Below are 21,479 nucleotides of genomic sequence, written 5' to 3' on the forward strand. Positions count from 1 at the left end.
TTACCTTAGCTGCAGAAGACGCCCTGGGTGATCCAGCCACCGTGAGACTCAAGGGGATCCAGTGCAAAAGTTTTCCGTAATGGTGGTGTGAGCTCATGCTCCCCAGAGGTCGCCGCCATTTCATCCAGTAACACTGGAAATCACTTACATTAATCATTCATTCATGCATGCATTCATTTATGTATTTTTGTGTGTTCGTGTGTGCGCACGCATGCACACACGCATTTCTGCAGGTGCACATGGAGGTCAGAAGACAACCTTGGGTAACATTTCTCAGGCACCATCATTTTTCATTATTTTACGCAGGGTTTCTCACTGGATTAGTTCTCGCCAAGTAGCAAAGCAAGGAGGCTAAAGGCTGTCTCCAGGGACCGGCTTGCTTCTACTTCCCCAGTGCTGGGATTGTAAACACATGCCGCTATGCCCGGCTTTTCCATGTGGGTTCTGGGGATTGAACTCAGGTCCCTGTGCTTGCAAGGCAAGCACTTTACCGGCAGAGCCATCTCTGTAGTCCCGTTTGTTTATATTTATTTTGACAAAGGGCCTCACCCAGACTGACTTCAAACTCTTAATCCCTCTGCCTCTGGCTTTGGACTTTTTGAAGCTGTGTAGAAGTGGAAGACACAGCTGTGGCTTCCACTTGGGACTCTTCCCTGCTATGTGGGCAGCAGAGCCTTGGGAGCACTCGGTTTACTCTCCAGCGCTTGTCTAAACCCTTTTCATATGGGAGCCGACTAGTTCTCAGGACAGCTGTACCGCCGTAGGTGGGAAGGCCGAAGCACAGGGTGGTCAGGACGCTTGCCCACCCAGGTAAGAGGAGGAGCTGGGCTTCAGCATGGTGGCAGGTAGCCAAGGAGGCAGGGCTGTGTCCTGTGTGCATTGCCACCTCCCCAGGCACACCCGACTCTCTGTCTGTCCCGACAGCTAGGTAATCCAGGCACTTGGCCTGGTGGCGGCTCTGATTGTCGAGTTAGTCACCTGACCCCTGAGGGCAGTTTGTTCATCTGCTTACAAAATGTGGGGCCCAGGGCAGCCAGGCTCCTGACCTGGGTCTGTTACCAGCTGATGTGACTCAGGTTGATCCTGCTAACCTGCATCTAGGCATCTGTAGGGCACTCTTCTCCACTCTTCCCCAGGCTCTGGGCTCCTCGGGAACAAGGCTCTCCCACAATATCCCCATATAACACCAGCCACGAGTAGCTTTGGGACATGTGACCAAGTGGAAGTTGCATTTCTTCAGTCACACCTCAGTTGCTTCATGATCCCAGATACAGAACTTCTCCCCCTGTCTTGGTTTTCTGTTGTTGAGGACTGTGAACAAAAGCAGCTTGGGGAGGAAAGGGTTAATTTCAGCTTACAGTTCCAGGTAACAATCCATCCCTGAGTGAGGTCAGGGCAGGAACTCAAGGCAGGAACCTGGAGGCAGGCACTGAAGCAGAGGCCATGGAGGAGCATGGCTTGTTCCCTGTGGTTTGTTCAGCCTGCTTTCTTATCCCAGGACCACCGTCACTTGCCCAGGGGTGGTCCTAAATTACAATGAGCTGGGCCATCCCACATCATTTATTAATTAAGAAGATGCCCCACACACTTGCCTACAGGCCAGTCTGTTGGAGATTCCCTCTTTCTCTGAGGGCACCAGGCATCCACATCGTGTGTAGATACACACACAAACAAAAAACTTATACACATAAATAAATCTAAGAAGAAAAAAAAGATTCTTCTCATATATGTCTAGGTTTATGTCGGGTTGGCCAAAAACAACCAGAACTACCCCTTCCTTGTGGGACGTGTGCCCAGCTTGGGCCACAGCCATGCTGCCCTGTGGAGACAGTGGTCGCCATAGTGAATCCCTGCCTAACCTAGTCAGAGCAGCATTCCTCTGCCACAAGCCCCTCACGGCTCCCACTTTTTCAGACCAAAGCAAATGTCTTCCATGATACTAAAGGGCCCATGTGGCCTGGCTTGTTCCCCACCCCCATTACCTAATGTCCTCCCTGTTGACTCTTCCATCACACCGTTTCTCAAACCAGCCGAGCTCTGACTGCCTCGGGGCCTTTGCGCTTGCTCTTTTCCTCTTTGATAATCTTCCCAGGATGTCTGCATAGCCGTTTCTCCCCATTTTCCTGGCTTTCCTCCAATGTCACCCCCTCAGGGTGCTGTCCTTGACCACTCTGTTTGAAATTACACCCCATCCCCTAAGACCTCCCCACCTCCCACCCCCAACTTATTTTTCTTCACAGAATCACCACCTGAAATATGTTATGACTTTTTTAAGGTCTGACTTTTCGAAATAGAACCTAAGTTTCGAAATGGCAGGGGTATGGTGTGTTGTATTCAGGTGCGTGTCTTAAAGAGCTGTTTGGCCTGTGGTCATTGCTCATCGGATGTGTTGGAGTGGCTGAGGGAGTAGATGGAGGGGTGGCTGAGTGCATGGGTGGGAGGATGGGGGTCGTTGGGGGAAGCAGTAGAGCTTAAGAAGGTCTTTTTAATTATTGCATTTTTGTTTGTCTGTGGACCGAGATGTGTCACAACCCATGTGTGGAAGTCAGGGGTTGCCTTTCTCCTTCAACCAAGTAGGGCCAAGGGGTTGAAGTGAGGTCATCAGATCTGGTGGCGAGCGCTGTACCTGTTGAGCCATCTCGATGGCCCCTTTACACACCTATGTTTTTGAGCACTTGATGGGCATCTTGCGGCAACTTTTAGAGTAGAGACTCTGAATTCTAGAAACTTCTAGATAAAAGCCTTTGTAGTTTGTAAGTATGTGTATTTATCAGGCGTCCTACCTCTGGTTAGCTTCCAGAATAACAGCGACATCAAACCACAGGGAGTGTCCAGGAATCAGTGTTATCAGACCCTGTAGCCAGTGTCCCCCAGGTTTTGTTATCACAGATTGTCTGAGAACAAGGAATTGTGTTCCTGACAGTCTAAAGTGCGCTGCAGAAACAAGTCTGGGAAGAACCAGACGAAGGACATCAAGTAGAGTCAGTGTCTTCTGTAACCCCCCCCCCCCAAAGGTTTTCTGTGTGGAGCAGGGAATGATGGCTCATTCCTGTATCTGAGGCCTAAGGAGGCTGAGGCTAAGGGATCTTGACTCACTCTGGGCCACACTGAGTTCCAGGTTAGCCTGGGCTACGTAGAGAAACATTCTGAAAAACAACAATAAATTTTATTTCAATTGTAAAAATTTTTATTCATATAGAAAAGAGTAATGTTTCATGCTTACCTTTACCCTGGTTTTTTTTTTTTTTTTTTTGCATCTTACTTTCTGGGGTGTTAATTATGGGCTTTGATCAAAAGCCTGGTAGAGAATTGAACACTGTGTTCTCAGCACTGGATTCATCTACTCCCAGTTTATTCATCCATCCATCCATCCATCCATCCATCCATCCATCCATCCATCTATCCATCCGGTATTTATCGGACACTGCCCTGTACCAAGCCCAGTGTAGACCCTGAGGACTCATGGTGCTGGAGAGAGATGGGGTTCCTGAGAGAGCACAGAGACAACACATATTAAACGGCCTAGATTAAGGATGGGGACGTCATAGAGTGGGCACTTAGGAGTTGTGGGGGTTGGAGAAGTGGGAGGAGTCTCATCTCAGAGAGCAAACCTTCATCCTCTCCAGAATCCTAACCTGGCTCACTGCCAAGCGAATCATGGCCCCAGCGCCATTATCTGAGGTTTGGTTGTTTGTTTTTAGGAACCTGTGGTCAAATACGATCCAAAATATTAGCAGTTCCTGGAATAGTTACACATTTCAAGTAGAGCGATGGAATCACATGGCTTCTGCTTCGTTTGGCACAAATTGCCTGTGTGTTCATGCTGCATACAACACCTACCGGTATCCGTGGCCCCAGCGGAGCCTTCTCATTTAAGTCCCTGTTGCTCCACAAGAGGGGCACCCGCAAGCCATGCATGCCAAAGAGAATCCCAAATGCTTCCTGTGTGAAAAAAAGGGCAAGTTTGGCTTAGGGAAAAAAAGGACAAGAACTCTGTGTGCTGAGCTTGCTAGGGTGAGAGAATGTGTCCCCTCTCTAAGAAATCCATGATGGGGCTGGAGCGATGGCTCCAGCGGTTAAGAGCAAGCACTGACCTTGCAGAGGGTAGTTCAGTTCCCAGCAGCCACATCAGGCAGCTCCCACCTGCCTGCAGTTCCAGCCCCAGGGAATCTGATCCCCTCTGCTGGCCTCTTCAGACATCTGCATGCAGGTGCAAGGCAACCCCTGCTCCCCCACATACAAATAAAAAGCAACTGCAAAAGCTATGGCCACGCACAGTGTATGATAAGTGTTTAGTTTTGATGGAAAAGACAGAGCGGGCATTGTAGCTCAGTGATAGAGTACTTGCCTAACATGCTCAAGGCTCTGAGTTCATTCCCAGCAACATTGTGTGTGTGTGTGTGTGTGTGTGTGTGTGTGTGTGTAGCATAGAGAGAGTTCCATAATGGTCTTTGTTTCAGGCATCCATTAGCATTTTGGACCGTGTTCCATGTGGGAAAAGAGGACACTATTGTAATCCCCACAGTAACTGGTAGATTCTTCATGACCCACAAGGTCCCTTCTTACCCAGAGTTCCACAAACCTGAGGGTAGAAAGCAAAGCCCTAAGTGAGCGCAGCACCATATATGGCCGAAGCTGCTCTTGGCAGGCATGCTGTGGGAGCAGCAGGGCCCTTGGTGCCGTTTAGATCATGCTGGGCCAGTCTCCTGGGAGAGAGTATATTTTTCGTTAGGTTTGCGTGGCCTGTAGAAATAGCTGCCAGGACCGAAAGGGTGTCCTCCACATGTCCTTGCTTCTGTCCTGCCATTTGTTCATTCATTCACTCACTCACTCAGTCATTCATTCATTCTTCAAGCGGAGAGCCTTCTAGGGGTTAGACACTGCTGTAGACTCACTCAACCTTGAGCTGAGCCTGATGGTGCAGGCTGTCATCCCAGCTACTGAGGAGGCTGAAGGAAGAGGATCTGAGTTCAAGGCCACTCTGGAGAACTTAGTGAGACCAGGTCACAGTACAGAGTAAAAAGGGTTTACAATGTGGCCGACAGGAGGGCATCTGACCAGCATGCAAGAGGCCCTGGGTTCAGTCCCAGTTCTGAAAGAGACAATGGTAGCTCCCCCAGCTCTGACCCATGGCACCTGTCATCACCTTACCCTTCCGCCTACGTAACAGCCCAAATGCTGCAGCCCTGACCCCAAGAGATTCTAGGTATTCGTAGACAGTCACCCTGATGTTGGAAACCTGCAAACGACGACTAAGCAGCCCCCACGCTGACCTAAGCGGCCATGCTGATGGGAGGACTAAGTCAGAGGAACACCTGATGTTCACACCTTCTAAGGACGAGCTTGCCCGAGGCTCGGAGAGGTGCAGCGAGTGGCCTTTGAAGACGCCAGAACTGAGACTGCCTAGATGCCGAGCCTTGGGCAAGTCATCGTCTCTCTGGGCCTCAGTTTCCCCGTTGAAAAGCCAGGGCACCGAAACCTTCTGTGTCTACTTGCGCAGGTTAGTGTGAGAAGTAGGTCAGAGGTGGCGGTTTGAAAGCAGCACAGCCCTGTATGAAAGCACAAGGGGGTAGTGTTAGTATTTAGATAAAAATGCCATGCACACAACCATTCTTAAGTCCAGTGAGGTTTATTGGATAGAGATGGAGGGAGAGGGAGAGGGATGGAGGGGACGCCCCAATAGAGAGAGGAGAGAGAAAGCAAGAGAAGGGAAGAGCAAGAGAGCAAGAGGAGGGGGCGTGGCCGACAGGTCACTATGTACCTGGCCCAGATGATGTCATAGGACACAGGTACTGACATAGGACGTTGTCAGGACCCTGAAGCTCCCTGAGGGAGGGCCAGTTGAATTGCCTGCACAACATAACAGGTAGGGCTTGGGAATGAGGGCACTTGTTGTGTGTTTTACTTAAAGATGGGAGATTTCCCTGGAGTGGGTAAAGAGAAGAGCCTGAACACAGCATGGTTGGAAGAACATTCAGCCATTATCTACTTTATCTGTGTGGAATTTTAGCGTTTACAAGGTCATTTCAAATCCACAGCCTATTTCATAGGGGAGGCAGGACTTGGGGGATTTGATTGTATGTTAGGCCCCCAGTTCCAGTGCTTAGAAGCACCGGGCAAGCTCCTTTACCTCCCCGTGGTGGTGAGCGCTTTCTTTTTTAAAATTTAGTGTATGTGTGCACGCACACGCACGCTCACGCACGCACACATGTGCCACCATGCCTGCGGAGGTCAGAGAACGTTCTTGAAGACTCAGTCTCTCCTACTGTGAGTTACGGGGATCGAACTCAAGTCCTCAGGCTTGCACCACAAGCTCTTTCACCTGCTGAGCCAGCCCATGACAGCGAATCTTCATCCTCAACTTGACTGTCTCCTAGTTGATTCCAAATCCGGTTGAGTCTGGATCTTGTGTAACCCAGGCTGGCCTTATACTTGCAGCAATCCTCCTGCCTCAGCCTCCTGACTGTGTGTATCCCCTGCTAGGCCTAGGTAGCTTCCTGTACTTCTAACATCCAAGCCTAGAATGAGTACTCCCTGGAGCTCAAGGCGTGGCAGGTGCCCCTGTTTTGTGGTGTCAGATGTCCCTTGAGTAGAATAGATGTCTTCTTGGAGTGGCCTGGCTGTGGGTTCCAGTAGCAGCATCCGGCCAGGCCAGGCGTCAGTCCCCATCCCGCACAGGCCCCTGACCCCTACACTTGTTGAATATTCACCAGGCTCCATATTCAAAGACCTTTGTTCCTGGTTAATAACAGTTCTTTGTTGCTGCCTAGAGGGAGGAGCGGCCTCAAGGCTGCACCCTTGCTCCTGGTTCCTGGAGGCAGCTCTTGTCACTGGACTGGCTCACATCCTCAGGGTGTGTCGGCAGGAAAGTGGCTCAGGCGCGTGTCTCTGTGTCATCCACAGTGACACACTGAAGTCTTGTATCTGAGCATGCCTGTCAGGGAGGGGCAGAACTGAGGGAATCTGCATGGAGAGACCTGGAATGATGGCCCTTTGTCCTCCCCCAGCCCTCCTACACTTCCTGGAACATCTTGGGGGAGGGGCACTGTATGTGTGCCATCTCACTGAGACCTTGAAACCTGGTGAGCGCCCTTGATGCTGTGACCACACCCATGGTACCCAGGCCTGTCCTTAGGGTCTCACTGTGTAGCCCAGGATGGTTTCAGATTCAGGATCCTCCGTCTTAGTCACCTGAGAGTTAGGATCACAGCATGAGTTACAGCTCCCTGCTCCGGGAGACCAGTTAAAGTGTGGTCAGAACACAGTTGCTCTAGCCCAGAGTCCTCCCCTCCCTGTCTTGGTCACATCTGTGGGTCATGTCAGCCTGTAAGATCTCAGCGGCTGCAGCCCAGCCACAGAGGCCTCTTACTTTTCTCTTTTCCACACCCCACATGGATGTTCTCTGTGGCTGTGGACAAAGACAGGGGTTTGGCTCTTGTCAGTGGGTTCCGCCGACTGGATTTCTTTTAAATTACATTTGTTTGTTTGTTTATTTATATGTGCATGAATGTGTGTGTACATGCTGTGAGGCATGCTGGAAGTCAGAGGACGGCTTGCAAGGAGGTAGTTCTCTCCTTCTGTCATGTGGACCCAGAAATCGAACTACATCCTCAGTGTCGGCAGCAAGTGCCTTTACCTTCCAAACCATCTTGCCGACCCTGGCTGGTTCTTACTCGGCCGGCTGCTAGATGACAGGAATGACAAGGAGGTGATCGCTTAGGCAATCACGGAAAGCGCTCATACACATGTAAACAGAGCAGACTGACACAGATGTGTAATTAGCATGTGCACGGGTTTTTAATTTCAGCTACACAGGAGGCCAAGGTAAATTCAAGGCCAGCCTTAGAAACATAATCAAAACCCTTCTAAGTAAGTAAAGGGCTGGCTATGTAGCTTAGTGGTAGAGCACTTGCCTAGCATATGTTAAGGTGTCCTGGGTTCAATTTCCAGCACAAGTAAAAGAGACAAGGTAAATCCAGCTGTTCTGTCTAGATGAGTGAATGTCTGTAAGGCTTGTACTTAGTCTCCAAGACACAAACGCCTCTCCAAGCTGTGTGGAGTGAATTTTGGTTTTGTTTTTCTCTCACCCAGAGAACATGTCTCTGGGTTCTAGCTGCTTCTCTCCTCCGCCCGTGAACTTCCTTCAAGAGCTGCCAAGCTATCAGTCAGTGGCGCGCAGAAGGACAAACATCCTCTCCCGGGACAAGCAGAGCAGTACCCTGCTGAAGCCGACAGACTCCTACAGTTCCCAGCTAGATGGAGGAATCGCAGAAAACCTCAACAGCCAGTCCATCCGCAAGTACGCGCTGAACATCTCGGAGAAGCGGAGACTCAGGTTTGTCCAGCGGCCGCCTGGGAGTGTCCAAGTCAGGGGCTGGGAGAGGGGTGTGTGTGGTGTGTTTGTCCTGTGTGGAACGGAGAGTTCATTCTGCAGCGAGCATTCCTAATGCTCATTCCTGCTGGGGCACGTGACCTTCAAGAAGCCATTACCTCCTGCTTGAATAAACAGTCCCAAGTTCAGTTCTGTGGGATGATGTAGCCATTCACAGACTCTTTCTCTCTCTCTTCCTCTCCCCCCCCCCCAATTCTCTGTGTGTGTACACATGCACACAGATATGTACATACATGCACCCATGTAGGGGCCTGAAGTTGACATTCTGTGTTTCCTCTGTCATTCCACCTTATTTTGGGGGTGGGGACGGGGCAGGCTCTCTCACTGAACCTGGAGGTCAGCAGTTGTCTATTCTGGCCGGCCACCAAGTCCCCAAGATCTACTCACTCCATTTCCCCCAGTTTTGGGGTTACAGGAGGGTCCTGGGGGTCCTAATCAGGTCCTCAGGCTTGCACATCACACACTTTGCCCATTGAGTCTTCACTCCACACCTCTTCTCCTTCTCCCTCCCTCTCTCTTTAAGTCAAGATATTTCTGTGTAGCCTAGGCCAGTCTTGAACTCCCCTGTGCCAGCGTCACAAGTGTTAGGGTTACAGACATGCATGGTCATGTCCATCCATCTATCTGTCCATCCATCTATCATCGTCTGTAATCTATTCATCCACTAATCTGTACCCATCCATCCATCTATATCCATCAGTCATCTATCCTTCTATATCTATGTTTGTATACATGCATCAATTAATCTGTATCTATCTATCTAGCTGTCTATCCTATCCACATATTTATCAATATCTGTATCCAATTGTCTGTCTAATGCATTCAGGATAAGGGCAGTACATATTAGATGTGCCTATTTTTATGACTGTTGCTTTTTGATTAGTGGTGGCTATTAAGAATAGATTCAGTACCAGTAACTGTGCTTAACACAGAGTGGAGAACAAGGTAGAAACAGCTATGCCAGGATTGTCATGAAATCAGCTGTGTTCCTGGGACAGAGGACCACAGCAACAACTATTACATATTCTTAACCTTTAAAGAGCTTGTGACATGAGGCTGGGTGTGGTGGTACACACTTTTAATCTCAGCACTTGGGAGGCAGAGGCAGGTGAATGAATCTCTGTGAGTTCAAGGCCAGCCTGGTCAACAAAGCAAGTTCAAGGCTCGTCAGAGTTACATGGTAGGATGTAATACCAACAAATACTCAAAAAATGAGTATTTGTTGCATATTGGGAGAGGCTGGTGTTGTAAGACCTGGGGTCTCACAGCTCAGGAGTTCAAGATCGTGCCCTTCCCAGAAACTCCCCCAGACCAAGACTCGTTGCAAAAGCAAGAGGTTTATTAACCATTGCGCAATGGGGTCACCCCTGCCGGTCAGCAAAGAGTGGCACCCGGAGACAAAGGCCTTTAGGTTTTTAAAAGAAAAATTGCGGGAGATTTGAAGTTGCAGTCTTGGCAATTTAGGATTGGATGAGGAAGCTATAAAGTAAGATAATTGGTTAGTCTTAGGTGTTCAAGCTTGGCCAGTCCTGCCAAGTGTGGATGCAGCTGCAATTGAAGGTGGGGGTGGTTAGCTCATCCTTAAAGATTAGGGGCTACAGACTTTTGGCTGGAGGTCAAAAGCTACTCAGAAGAAGTCTAGGTTTGTTGCTAAGAAATGCTATCTTAAAGACAGGAGTTTTTCTTTTTGCTGAGTGAAGGTCATTGCTTGCTTGCCTTTTTTTCTATCTGTCCTCATAGATAGGGTCACATTTTTCCATTCACTGGAAAGGTACTAAGAGGCTTTAGCTTAACCTGAACCTAAAACTCAAAACTATAGGCTTTAGAAGACATACAGGTTACGAAGTTAGTCTAACCCTTTCAGTGTTAATTAAAGAAGATATCAAAAGAAGGGGTGTCCTGGAGGTGAAATAGGGGAATTTGATCAGCTGGCAGAGTCGGGCAGGATGTCAGGCATGGCACCATAGGGTCATTGTACTGAGCACACAGTACCCATTGTGATTGACAGCTTATAACTCATGGGCATTGAGCCTGATGGCAATGCTGTGCAGTCATCCCCACCAGCTACTTCCAAAAATGCTTTATCACCACAGCTGGAAACTCTGTACCCATTAGAAAAGCATCTCTGTTCCTCTTCCCTCCTCCCCCCCACCCCAGTCCCACTCACCTGCTGTCCCTAGAGTTACTAATTCTAAACATTGTATGGAGCATGGAATGTGACCTCCCTGTCTGTCTTTTCCTTCACTTTGTGTTCATTCACAGTGGAGCATGCTAGTGCTGCATCCCTTCTTATGGCCAAATAGTATTCCAAAGTTACAACTGAGAGCTCAGACTTTATGCTGCCTTGTCATTGTCATGCTCATGGCCTGCCTATTGATTGATTGATTGATTGATTGATGGATGCAGGGACATTCAGGAAACCCAGATGAAGTACTTATCAGAGTGGGACCAGTGGAAACGGTACAGCAGCAAGTCCTGGAAGAGGTTCCTAGAGAAAGCTCGGGAGATGACCACCCACCTGGAGCTGTGGCGCAAGGACATCCGCAGCATTGAAGGTAGAGCCCGTTGGCTGCGGGCTTCCGGTCGCGCCCACCTGCTTGCAGCTTTCCCGCAGGCCGCCGAGGTGGGGGGTGGCGTGCGTGGGCGATTTTACTGCTGAGGTGGTGGATATCCTTCCAGGATAAATACTGTATTCACCTCACAGAAGCAACCCGAGGGAGGAAGGGTTTATTCCGGCTCGCAGTTTCAGAAGACAGTGCGCCGTGGCAGGGCAAGGATGGTGGGAGCTTGAGGCGGCTGGTCGCGGGGCATCCGCGTTCAGGCCAGCGAAGCAATGCATGCCGGTGCTCACCTCACTGTCTCCTTTTCGTTCGGTCTAGCATCGCAGCCCGTGGCACGGGGCTGCCCATGTTGGGGTTGGGTCTCCCCACCCCAGTCAAACCCCCCTGTAAAATTCCCTGACAGACATGCCCAGAGGTGCCTCCTGGTTGAGGTCTGGAGCCGGTCAAGCTGACAGTCAAGATTAACCGTCTCAAGTGTGAACTTAACCCACTTAGCCTTAAGTAGGGCCTGTGCCTTTGTCACCTAGAAAGGTCACAACAGAGTAGGGGCAGGGCAATGCCTTTTCCGTTCTGTATTTTCTGCTGTTTAAAAAAAAAAAAATCTATTATCAGTGCCTTACAGCTGCTAAAGCAGAACTTTCCCTCAGTAAAGTATGTATAGAACCTGGCAGTGTGGAGGAAGTGACCATCTTATTTCTTACTCTAAACATACTGCCAGGCGTGGTGGCCATAACTTTAATCCAGGCAGGGGCAGGTGGATCTCTTTCAGGGCTTCACACTGAAATCCTGTCCACAAACAAACAAATACCAGATGGGTGTCTTCTGACCTTCAGGCAGGGCAGAGCAGCAGGTGAGAGCACAGAACTGCTCTTGCAGAGGACCTGAGTTCTGTTTCAGCACCCACACCAGACAACTCATGCTGGCCTGTAACTCCAGCTCCAGGGAATCCTCCTCTGGCCTCCACAGGCATCTGCGCATCCCCACTGACACACACACACACACACACACACACACACACACACGCAAAATTAAACGATAACCCTAGATGCTTTTGGCATATCGCTTGTATTATCTCCTTTAGTCCTCCCAAGATTCCCCCACCTTTTGTTTCTCTCTATGTATGCCAGGCTGGCCTTGAATTCACAGAGATCTCTGTTAGTCTTTACAAGACCCCCATCTCCACCCCTTTGTTTTTCTCTGTGTAGAGCAGGCTGGCCTTGAACTGGGAGATCTGTCTGCCTCTGCCTCCTAATGCTGGTATTAAAAGTGTGTGCCATCACCCCCAGCCTCACAAAAGCCTTTCCCATGGACACTTCACCATTTGCCTGCCACAGACAGAGAGGTTAAGATGCTTGCCTGAGTGCACCCAGCTAGGATAGGGCAGGACCAGGCTTTTTGAACACAGGTAGTCAACCTTCACAGGCCAAGTGGATTTTGAATGTGAAAGGTGCCCCATAGACTCCTGGTTGGAACACCTGGTCTCCAGCTCTGGGATGGCCTCAAAGCGGGGCCTAACTGAAGGAAATGGATCACTGGGGGTGGGAGGTGGTAGGGCTTTAAGTTTCTTAGCTGAGTCCCACTTCCTGCCTCTTTTGCTTTGACTGTGGATGAGGTGACCAGCCTCCTTAACACTCCTGCTACCATGCCTTCTGAGCCATGATGGACTGTGGGCCCTCAAACTGTGAGCCCCCACCTTCCTCCTTGAGTTGCCTGTTAGGTATCAATCAGACCGCAGTAACCTGGGAAAACTGGCCAGTATGCTGTGCCCAGCTTCCTCTCTGCTTGGGTAGGACACTCCTGGAGACCAACTGTTGCATGCATTTGAGGCTTTCTTCTCCCAGGGGAATTGCGGCTTTGCTTTTCTCCTCATTTGTTCTACTGGGATTTCTTGGCCGACTGGATGTCCCTGGGGCAGAAAGAGAAGCCATCACCTCTGGTGACATGACTGAGTGTTTGACAGAGCACGATGTGGGTGTTCTCACTCATCCCAGTCAGCACATGTGTTCTTGACTCCCAAGGAACAAGTGCCTGGCTCTGCAGACCGTCCTCAGGGACTCAGTCCCTCTCTGCCAGGCTGCTCCTCTGTAGGAGTGAGTTTCACTCCCCTAACTTACCGCATGAACAAAGACAATTTGGTTGACCTGAGAGGTACAGAAGGCACGGATAGCTCAGTCCTCATCCTTAGCCAGTGTGAGCTAGACAGTGTGAGCTTCTGCCTTTAAAAAAAATCTATGAAAAATCTACAGCAAATATCCTATTAAATGAGATGCTGGAAAGCCTGAAATGGAAAGTTGAGGAACTGATATCATAGTCTCTTCAGCAGCACCCTGGAAGTCTCAGCTGACTGTGCACTTCAGGGATGAGGAAGAAAGGGAAAAGAACCATAAAATATCATTTGTACAGAATACATAGACACATACACACATATAATAAAAAGACAAGCTGTTAGACTCAGTATGTGAATTTAGCAAGATTAGCTGTTGATTTGACAAGGTCTGTTTAAAATTGGTTGTATCCGTTCACCTTTAGCAGGTGCTGGGGATTGAACCCAGGGCTTTGCCATGCTAGGTAAGTGCTCCACTTCTGAGCTACAGCCCCAGCCCTAAGCGTATTTTTTTTCATGTTAGCACCATTTTAAAAAGTAAAAGTTACTATGTATATGTAGGAAGCCGGATACCCTGCAGCTGTGGTGACCAGCAGCTGTGAGCTACGTATTGCAGGTGCTGAGAATTGAACTCTTGCATACTAGCACACATTCTTAACCGCTGAGCCGTCTCTCCAGCCTCTCAAAATGATGTTTTTAGTATGATTTAAAACAGTCAAACCCCTAGGAGTTTATCTAAGGAAAAATATGTGTGATGCTCAGGCATAGAAAACCGTTAAAATTGTACGGAAGCCAGGAGTGTTGGCACATGTCTGTAACCCCCGAACTTGGGAGATGGAGGCAGGAGGATCATAAATTCCGGAATAGCCAGAGATACCTGTTAAATTCAAGGCTCGTCTAAATTACATAGGAAAACTGTCTCCCAAATCCAAGACTGATAGGTGTGGTCATCTCAGCATGCAGGAGGCAGTGGCAGGTGGATCTCTGAGTTCCAGGCCAGCTTGATCTATATAGAGTTCACAGCCAGCCAGGGCTACATAGTGAGACCCTGTCTCCAAGAAAAGAGAAAGAAAAAGAAAAGAGAGTGTCTTAGGGTTTCTACTGCTGTGATGAAACAGCATGACCGAAAAGCAAGTTGGGAAGAAAAGGGTTTATTTGGCTTTCACTTCCGTATCGCTGTTCTTTATTGAAGGAAATCAGGACAGGAAGTCAAACAGGGAGGAACCTGGAGGCAGGAGCTGAAGCAGAAGCCATGTAGGGTGCTGCTTGCTTCCTTGGTTCCCTTGACTTGCTCAGCCTGCTTTCTTATAGAACCCAAGACCAGACCCCATTGATCATTAACTTGGGGAGGGAAGCCTTAAAGCTGGATCTCATGGAGTCATTTTCTCAGTGGAAGCTCTTTCCTTTCTGCTGACTCTAGCTTGTGTCAAGTTGCCACAAAACTGGCCAGTACAGAAAGAAAGAAAAAGAGGAAGAATGGGAGGGAAAGGAAAGGTGGGTATAAAATCTTACCGAGAGACATCAAAGAATAGCATGTTCATGGATCAGGAGATTCAGTATTAGAAAGAGGGAATGTCATTTCTCATTCATTAGCATATTTTATGTAATTCAGTCAGAGGCTGCTCTCTCTGTGTGTGAAAATCCATACACGGATTCTAAACATTTTATGTTAGAAATGTTAAGTGCTAAAGGTACCTACGGCAATCTTGAGAAAGAACACAGCTGAAGATGTATAGCACCAGACACCATCTTTTTGCACAAGTCTGCAACAACTAAGTCTCATTCCACGTAAAGATAGATGCATGGACAATTGATCCCAGCACTCGGGAGGCAGACGCAGATGGATATTTGTGAGTTCGAGGCCAGCCTGGTCTGTAAAGTGAGTCCAGGAAATGCAGGGCTCTATTAGAGAAACCCTGTCTCGAAAAATCAAAACCAGAACCAAACAAACACCACGGCTAAGGTAGAACTCAGAACATATGTACAGATATAAATAATTTCCATCCCAAACAGTGCTGAGGCAGCTGGCTAATCATGTGACAAAAGGGTAAAACTGTGAAATCCTGCCCTAATCACTCTGCCCTCAGAGGCAGCTGTGGATATATGGGTGGAACTCTCTAGGAAGCTGGGCTTCAAGTGAAGAATCGGGTCTGAAATGTCACAGGTGAAGCCAGCCTTTAAGTCGGATGACCTGAGTGGATCCCTGAGACCCCCATGGTGAAAGGAGAGAGCTGACCCCTGAAAGTTGTCTTCTGACCTCCATACAGGTGCCCCGCACACAATGAGAAAAAATACAGCCAAGGACTATGGTTCTTCCTCTCTCTCCCACAGCAGGGACCCTCCCACCTCAGCCTCCTCTTGGTGATGGAGTCCACAGTGGGTGGCTGGTCACTGACAGCCATGTTGTCGCCTTTTCCAGGGAAGTTTGGCACAGGGATCCAGTCCTACTTCTCTTTCCTACGGTTCCTGGTGGTGCTGAACCTGGTGATATTCCTGATCATCTTCACGTTGGTTTTACTCCCCATCATACTCACCAAGTACAAGATTACCAACAGCACTTTCGTGTTCATTCCATTCAAAGACATGGGTGAGTCGAAGGGCTGTCCGAGCTGCAGTGCTTCCTTTTTTGTGCTCCGTGGCCCTGAGCCTTAGGCCGCTGTGTCAGTCAGGGATGGGACTGGTTAGGTCTCGGAAACACATGATCCCGTTCTCCTGGGTGCCAGTAGCTGTAAACATTTACTTCTCATAGTCCAGATCCATCGTGGGCTGGGAAATCTTCACTCAGGAGCCCAGACTGCTGGGGCAGCCATGATTGTACACTGTGGTCCAGGGGGGGGAAGCCATGGCAAATGTGTGCTGATTGGTTAGAGATGACACACAAACATATTTCTTCCACATTTCGTTGGCTGGATCAGGACACCCAGCCCCTCCTGGGTTCTTGTGGGCTTGTGGGAGGAGCAATGCAGGGTATTTAGCAAACCTAACAGGATCTACACCCCTCCCCCAACATGACTTAGAGAAAACAACGTGCAAAAAACAACGTGCTTGAAGCTGCTAGCAATTCCACAGTGATCTTGTGCCAGACACCACAGGAGGTGCTGGACTGACTGGGCTTTTGTATTCTCTGCAAAACTCAGATCTTCTGGGGGATCCTGTTGGCCCAGGTGGGAAGGGTTTCCTCTGTTTCACCGACGTACCCTACAAACCTCTGATCTCAGGATCAGTGGAAGCCAGCTTGGTCCCAGGTCTTTCAAAGGGCTTGGGAAGCCCCCAGGCCCTTCTGGCACATACCTCCATCCCCAGAAGAATCCTGGGGAACCACTCAGAGGCCCTGTGCATCCCTCCTCATCTTTGTTTCCATTTAAATTCACTTAAGATTCCGGTAACCTAGCACTTTGGATTTAGTGTGGGGCCTGCTTTCTGCTTCTCTTGCCCTGCTGTTTTCTCACGTGAATTGCCCTTTTAGAGGCGTATTTCCTGCTGCTGTGTGAAAGCCAGCATTAGGTTTCCAGGCCAGGCGTGCTGCTCAGCTAGCCTTCCTGTGCCTTAATTTCTTTCTCTGTTGAGCTGGGCTGACTGTTCCCCCTTACAATTATTCCGCCCTTAAAACAATACTTTTTTGAGTACTTAGGTCATTTAGCGAACAGTAAATATTGGGGCTGCAGAGATGGCTCAACTTTGGTCCCGGCTCCACAGTAGGCAGCTCACAACTGCCTGTAATTGCAGCTAAAGGGGATCTGATACCCTGTTCTGGCCCCTGTAGGCACTTGCATCCATGTGTCCCCCTCATACACATAATTAAAAAAAATAAAATAGATATTAAGAATATAATCATATCAAGCACTAACTGCACTTGGTGGTACAAATCTTATAATCTCACTACTTAGGTTGCCGAGGCAGGAAGATGCTAAATTGGGGCCTAGTCTGAGCTAGATAGTGAGAGCTTGTCACTAAAAGTTGAAACAAGGGGCTGGAGAGGTGGCTCGGCATTTCAGAGCTTATACTGCTTTTGCAGAGGGTGCAGGTTAGGTTTACAGCACCCACACCAGGCAATCCACAACTGCCTGTAACTTCTGTTTCCAACTTCTGTCTCTTGCCCTCTGTGGGCGGCTCTGTGAACGAGTTGCACGCACACATTCATGTAAATAATTAAAGGCAACAATGAAACAATAAACACCCTCTAAAGACTGAAAAATAGAGCCCTAAATTGTTTAGTAGAGGTTCATGGTGAAGGAAAGTAAAGGAAATGTTTATAGAAGGCAGAGGAAAGGGGATGTGTCAGACACAGGAAATGACAAATAGAGCATGTACAAACAGGTGTAGCTGAGCGTGTAGTCACAGCTCTTGTTCGCAAACCAACAGATGAATTACTGACATAATGAAGCCGTTTATAACTGTGTTTTGTAACTGTTTGTAAACTGTTTTTGTTTCTTGCAGATATTCAGTGCACACTGTATCCAATAAGTAGCTCTGGGCTCATTTACTTCTACAGTTACATCATAGACCTGTTGTCTGGCACAGTAAGTGTTTATTTAACTCAATCCCCGGTGGACCACCTCACCTGACAGGCTGGTGATGTAGACATCCGGGTCTTGAATGGGGCACTGTGGTGTGTGCCTGTCGTCTTACAGGTGGAGGAGACAGCAGGATTGTCGGGCCAGCCTAGTCTACATAGTGAGACCTTGTCTTGAAACAACAACAAAACCCAGAAGACATTGTCCTGTTTCCAAGACCAGTGAGCCAAATGCCAGTGTTGACAGTGAGCAGCAGAAGCAGTTTGCAGTGATTTTATCAGCAGGTCCTGTGCTCGCCTGCTGACCTCCCACTAGAGTTTAGGAAATACTCCCCACTGCTTTTCCTGGTCTCTGCTACCTATGCATTGACCTGAATTATAATGCCGTGCATTTGGCATCTCTGATCTGAAAACCCAAAGCCAGTTTGGGGGGCGTTTGGGATTGTCTTATGCACAGCGTGCTGGTGAAGTCTATGGGAGAATTCTAAATTCTGGAAAGGTCTGAAATCTCAGATGCTTCTGGTTCCAAGCATTTCAGATAGAAGAAATCCAGCTTACACATTAAACCATCTTTCTGGAAGTTGCTAGTAGTAAAATGCCATGTCATAGAACTTGCTGCTTCTCTGAATGGATAGATAAAAACCTGGAATTTGCCCATTATGTTTAATATTGGGGGGGCTTTAAATCTCCAAAGTCAATGTTTTCTACAAAATAACTCAGGGGTGGTTGGACTCACAGTCAAATGCCAACTATGAGAAATGAGATGAGAACGTGGATGAGAACAGCTCAGTGGCTTGCTGGAAGTCATTGTTACTGAAAGCAAAACTTGACTTGTTATAGTGGTGCACGCCTTTGATCTGGCATGGGAGCCAGAGGCAAGTGGATTTCTTTGAGTTCTCGGCCAGCCTGGCCTACATGGTAACACCCTGCCTCATTAAATAGTAATAATAATAAAAAATTTCCTGGAACCAAGCCTCAGAGGTCCTGTCATCTCTGTTCCTCTTCCTCCCTCCTTCTCCCTCCTTCTCTTTGTTTTTTCAGAACAGGAACTCACTAAATAACTCCCACTTTTTATGATTGCATCCCACAAACAACATGGGCTAGTGTTTTACAGGACAGTTAGTGGTACATGATCATAGATGTGCAATCCAGGAAGCTTGCTTCAGCAGGCCTGTCCAAAAGAACTTTCTGCAGAGAGTAAGTTCTGGAGAGTAGCCTGGGCCTGTTGTGCACAGCATGAGAGCCATTGGCTCCTAAGCTCTTGAGATGTGGCATGTTTTTTGCTTGTTTGTTTTGTTTGGTTTTGGTTTTTTGAGACAGGGTTTCTCTGTGTAGCCTAGGCTGTCCTGGACTTGCTTTGTAGACCAGGCTAGCCTTGAATTCACAGTGATCCACCTGTCTCTGCCTCCCTGAGTACTGGAATTAAAGGCATACACCACCATACCCCACGAGGAATGGGTTTTATTTCATTCTGTTGCTATCACTTTATGCTGAACTAGGCCCAGCAGGAAGAAAGAGGGCCAGAGGTAAGACGACAAGCTAGACTTCTGAAAATAGGCTACTTCTGAAGTCAGGGAACTTAATTTCTAGGCTCTGAGGTCTTTTGGTCGTGTGATGTTCCTTTATTGTGAGGGACGTGTTGGTGAGAGCTGACATCAACCTGGGGTCATGTGGAAAATCTTCCGAAGAGTTGGACAGATTTTTATGATGTTTGTGCTCAGCCTCCTAGAGGAGGAGACAGTATAGAGTCTTCCCGTTCTACTTCTTCTATTCAAACATTTTCTTACTCGGGTTGTATGGGAATACATGGTTGTCATGAAAAAAATATAGGACTTTGTTTATTATCCATTTGTTTATTTTTAAACAGAGTCTTGCTGTTTGGCTCAGCCTGACCTTAAACCTGTCAGCATTGTTTTGTATGTTCAGCTCTAATGCTTAGATCTCTGATCCAGTTTAAGCTGATGTTATATGTGATTTGGCTCTCTGGGTGTGTCAGTATCCTTTGTTCAGAAGACATTTTTCCCTTCTCACTAGCTAAAGATGTGTGGATGCATGGTTCTGTTTTCTGCTATGTGTGTCTGTTTTTGTTGTTGTTATTATTTGTTTTGTTTTAGACAGGGAGTCACTGTGTAGACCAGGCTGGCCCTGAACTCACAGAAATCCACCTTGTGTCTTTCCTGAGAGCTGGGATGAAAGGCATGGCCACTAGGCCCAGCTTCTGTGCCTTTTTTATGCCTGCACTGGATGATCTTGATTTTGCTCTGCAATAAGACCTGGAGGAGAGACATAGTCTTCCACCTTTACTCTTCTTTCTCAGGGCTGCTTTGGCTACTGACTCCCTTGCAGCTACATCTAAACTTGATGATGCCAGCCAGGGTTCTGATTGGAATCATACTGGTTCTGTAGAACCATTTGTGGAGTTGATGTGGAAACCTTGGACCAAGAACATGGGATGCCTCTCCATTTATTTTTTGTTGGTTCTTTTGTTTGTTTTGTTATTTTGAGATAATGTCTCAGGTAGCCCAGGCTGGCATCAAACTAGCTATGTGTCTCAAAGGATGATTTTGAACTTCTGATCCATCTGTTTCTATCTCCAGAGTTGCTAGGGTTACAGGCATGTGCCCCTATAGCTGGTTTAAGCTGGGATCAAATCCATGACCTTGTGTATACTAGCCCAGCACTGACCTGTATCCTCAGCCTGTGTTTATTTCAACTGTGGTCTAGAGTTTTTAGAATATACTATTTATGCTTGTGTTAACCTTATTCTTAACTATTCTTCTTGAGGCTGTGGCCTACACTTCTTTTTATTTTGGTTAAGTATGAGTTACCAGTTAATTTTTTAAAAAGTATTTAACTTTTTGTTACGTGTGTATGGATGCATCCACGTGGGAATCCGTGCACATGAGGCAGTTCCCTCGGAGACCAGAGAGAGGGCATCAGGTCTCCTGGAGCTGGAGTTACAGGAAGTTGGAAGCCCTCTGCTGTGGGTGCTGGAAACCAAGCTGGGGTCCTCTGCAAGAGCCTCCATTGCTCCAGCCGTTACCAGTTATTTCTGATGCTCAGGTTTTAGCAGTAGCACACTCTCCAAACACTAACTGAGCAGCCCATACATCCTGGGTCTCGTTCTGGTGTGGAGAGAGTCCGAGATGAACAAGGACACTTGAGTGTGGGTTCCTTGAGGCGGGGGGTGCCTCCTTTGGTTGCCTGCCTGAGCTCACCCACCTGACTCTGTGTTCTTGCTTTGTTCAGGGTTTCTTGGAGGAGACCAGCCTTTTTTATGGACACTACACCATCGATGGAGTAAAATTCCAGAACTTCACGTATGATCTGCCCCTGGCTTACTTGGTAAGCACGATTGCCTACCTGGCCCTGAGCCTCCTCTGGATAGTGAAAAGGCAAGTGCGTCTTCTTTCCCCTTTGATTGCCGTTTGCTTCAGTAATGTTTCTGCTGCAGTGACCAAGTACCTGACAGCAATGATTCGAGGGAGGAAAGATTTATCTGGACCCATGGCTGCAGGGAATTCCAGTCCCTCACAGTGGGGAAGGCATGGCAGTCCAAGTACAAGAAAGAGCTTGTTTATATGGTGGTGGATCAGGAAGCAAAGAACACTTTGTAACCAAGAATCTGGACCTATGACCTACCTCTTCGAGCTAGTCCCACCTCCCAAAGGTTCCATAACCTCCCTAAATTTTTCCCACCTGCATGAGCTGGTGTGGACGTCTCAGATTGATGGCAGTTTTGATGGCTGAAGTCTCTTACTGTTCTGTGGATTCTGGAAGCCAGGGCCTGAGAGATGAGCGGCGCCCACGGCCAGGCTTTGGGGGAAGGAAATGAGTATGCTGCCAAGATTGGGAGGAAGTAGAAGTCAGGACCTGGCAGCTGGAGCAGCAGCCTGCAGTTCAGTGTGC

The 21,479-nt window shown here is 48.3% G+C and overlaps 1 protein-coding gene across 1 annotated transcript in view; it reads left to right on the plus strand.

Moving 5' to 3' along the window:
• The window catches only part of Tmc7 (transmembrane channel like 7), a 45,916-nt gene that overhangs the window by 7,078 nt on the left and 17,359 nt on the right, over window positions 1-21,479 (plus strand). The window contains exons 2-6 of the mRNA XM_055627548.1: window positions 8,092-8,335; window positions 10,799-10,947; window positions 15,477-15,644; window positions 17,495-17,577; window positions 20,820-20,965. Coding sequence (XP_055483523.1) covers window positions 8,092-8,335; window positions 10,799-10,947; window positions 15,477-15,644; window positions 17,495-17,577; window positions 20,820-20,965 — 790 coding nt within the window. The remainder of the gene's footprint in view (window positions 1-8,091; window positions 8,336-10,798; window positions 10,948-15,476; window positions 15,645-17,494; window positions 17,578-20,819; window positions 20,966-21,479) is intronic.

The sequence above is a fragment of the Psammomys obesus genome, unplaced genomic scaffold, assembly GCF_907164565.1.
Source record: "Psammomys obesus unplaced genomic scaffold, mPsaObe1.curated_primary_1811, whole genome shotgun sequence".
NCBI classification, from domain to species: Eukaryota; Metazoa; Chordata; class Mammalia; order Rodentia; family Muridae; genus Psammomys; species Psammomys obesus.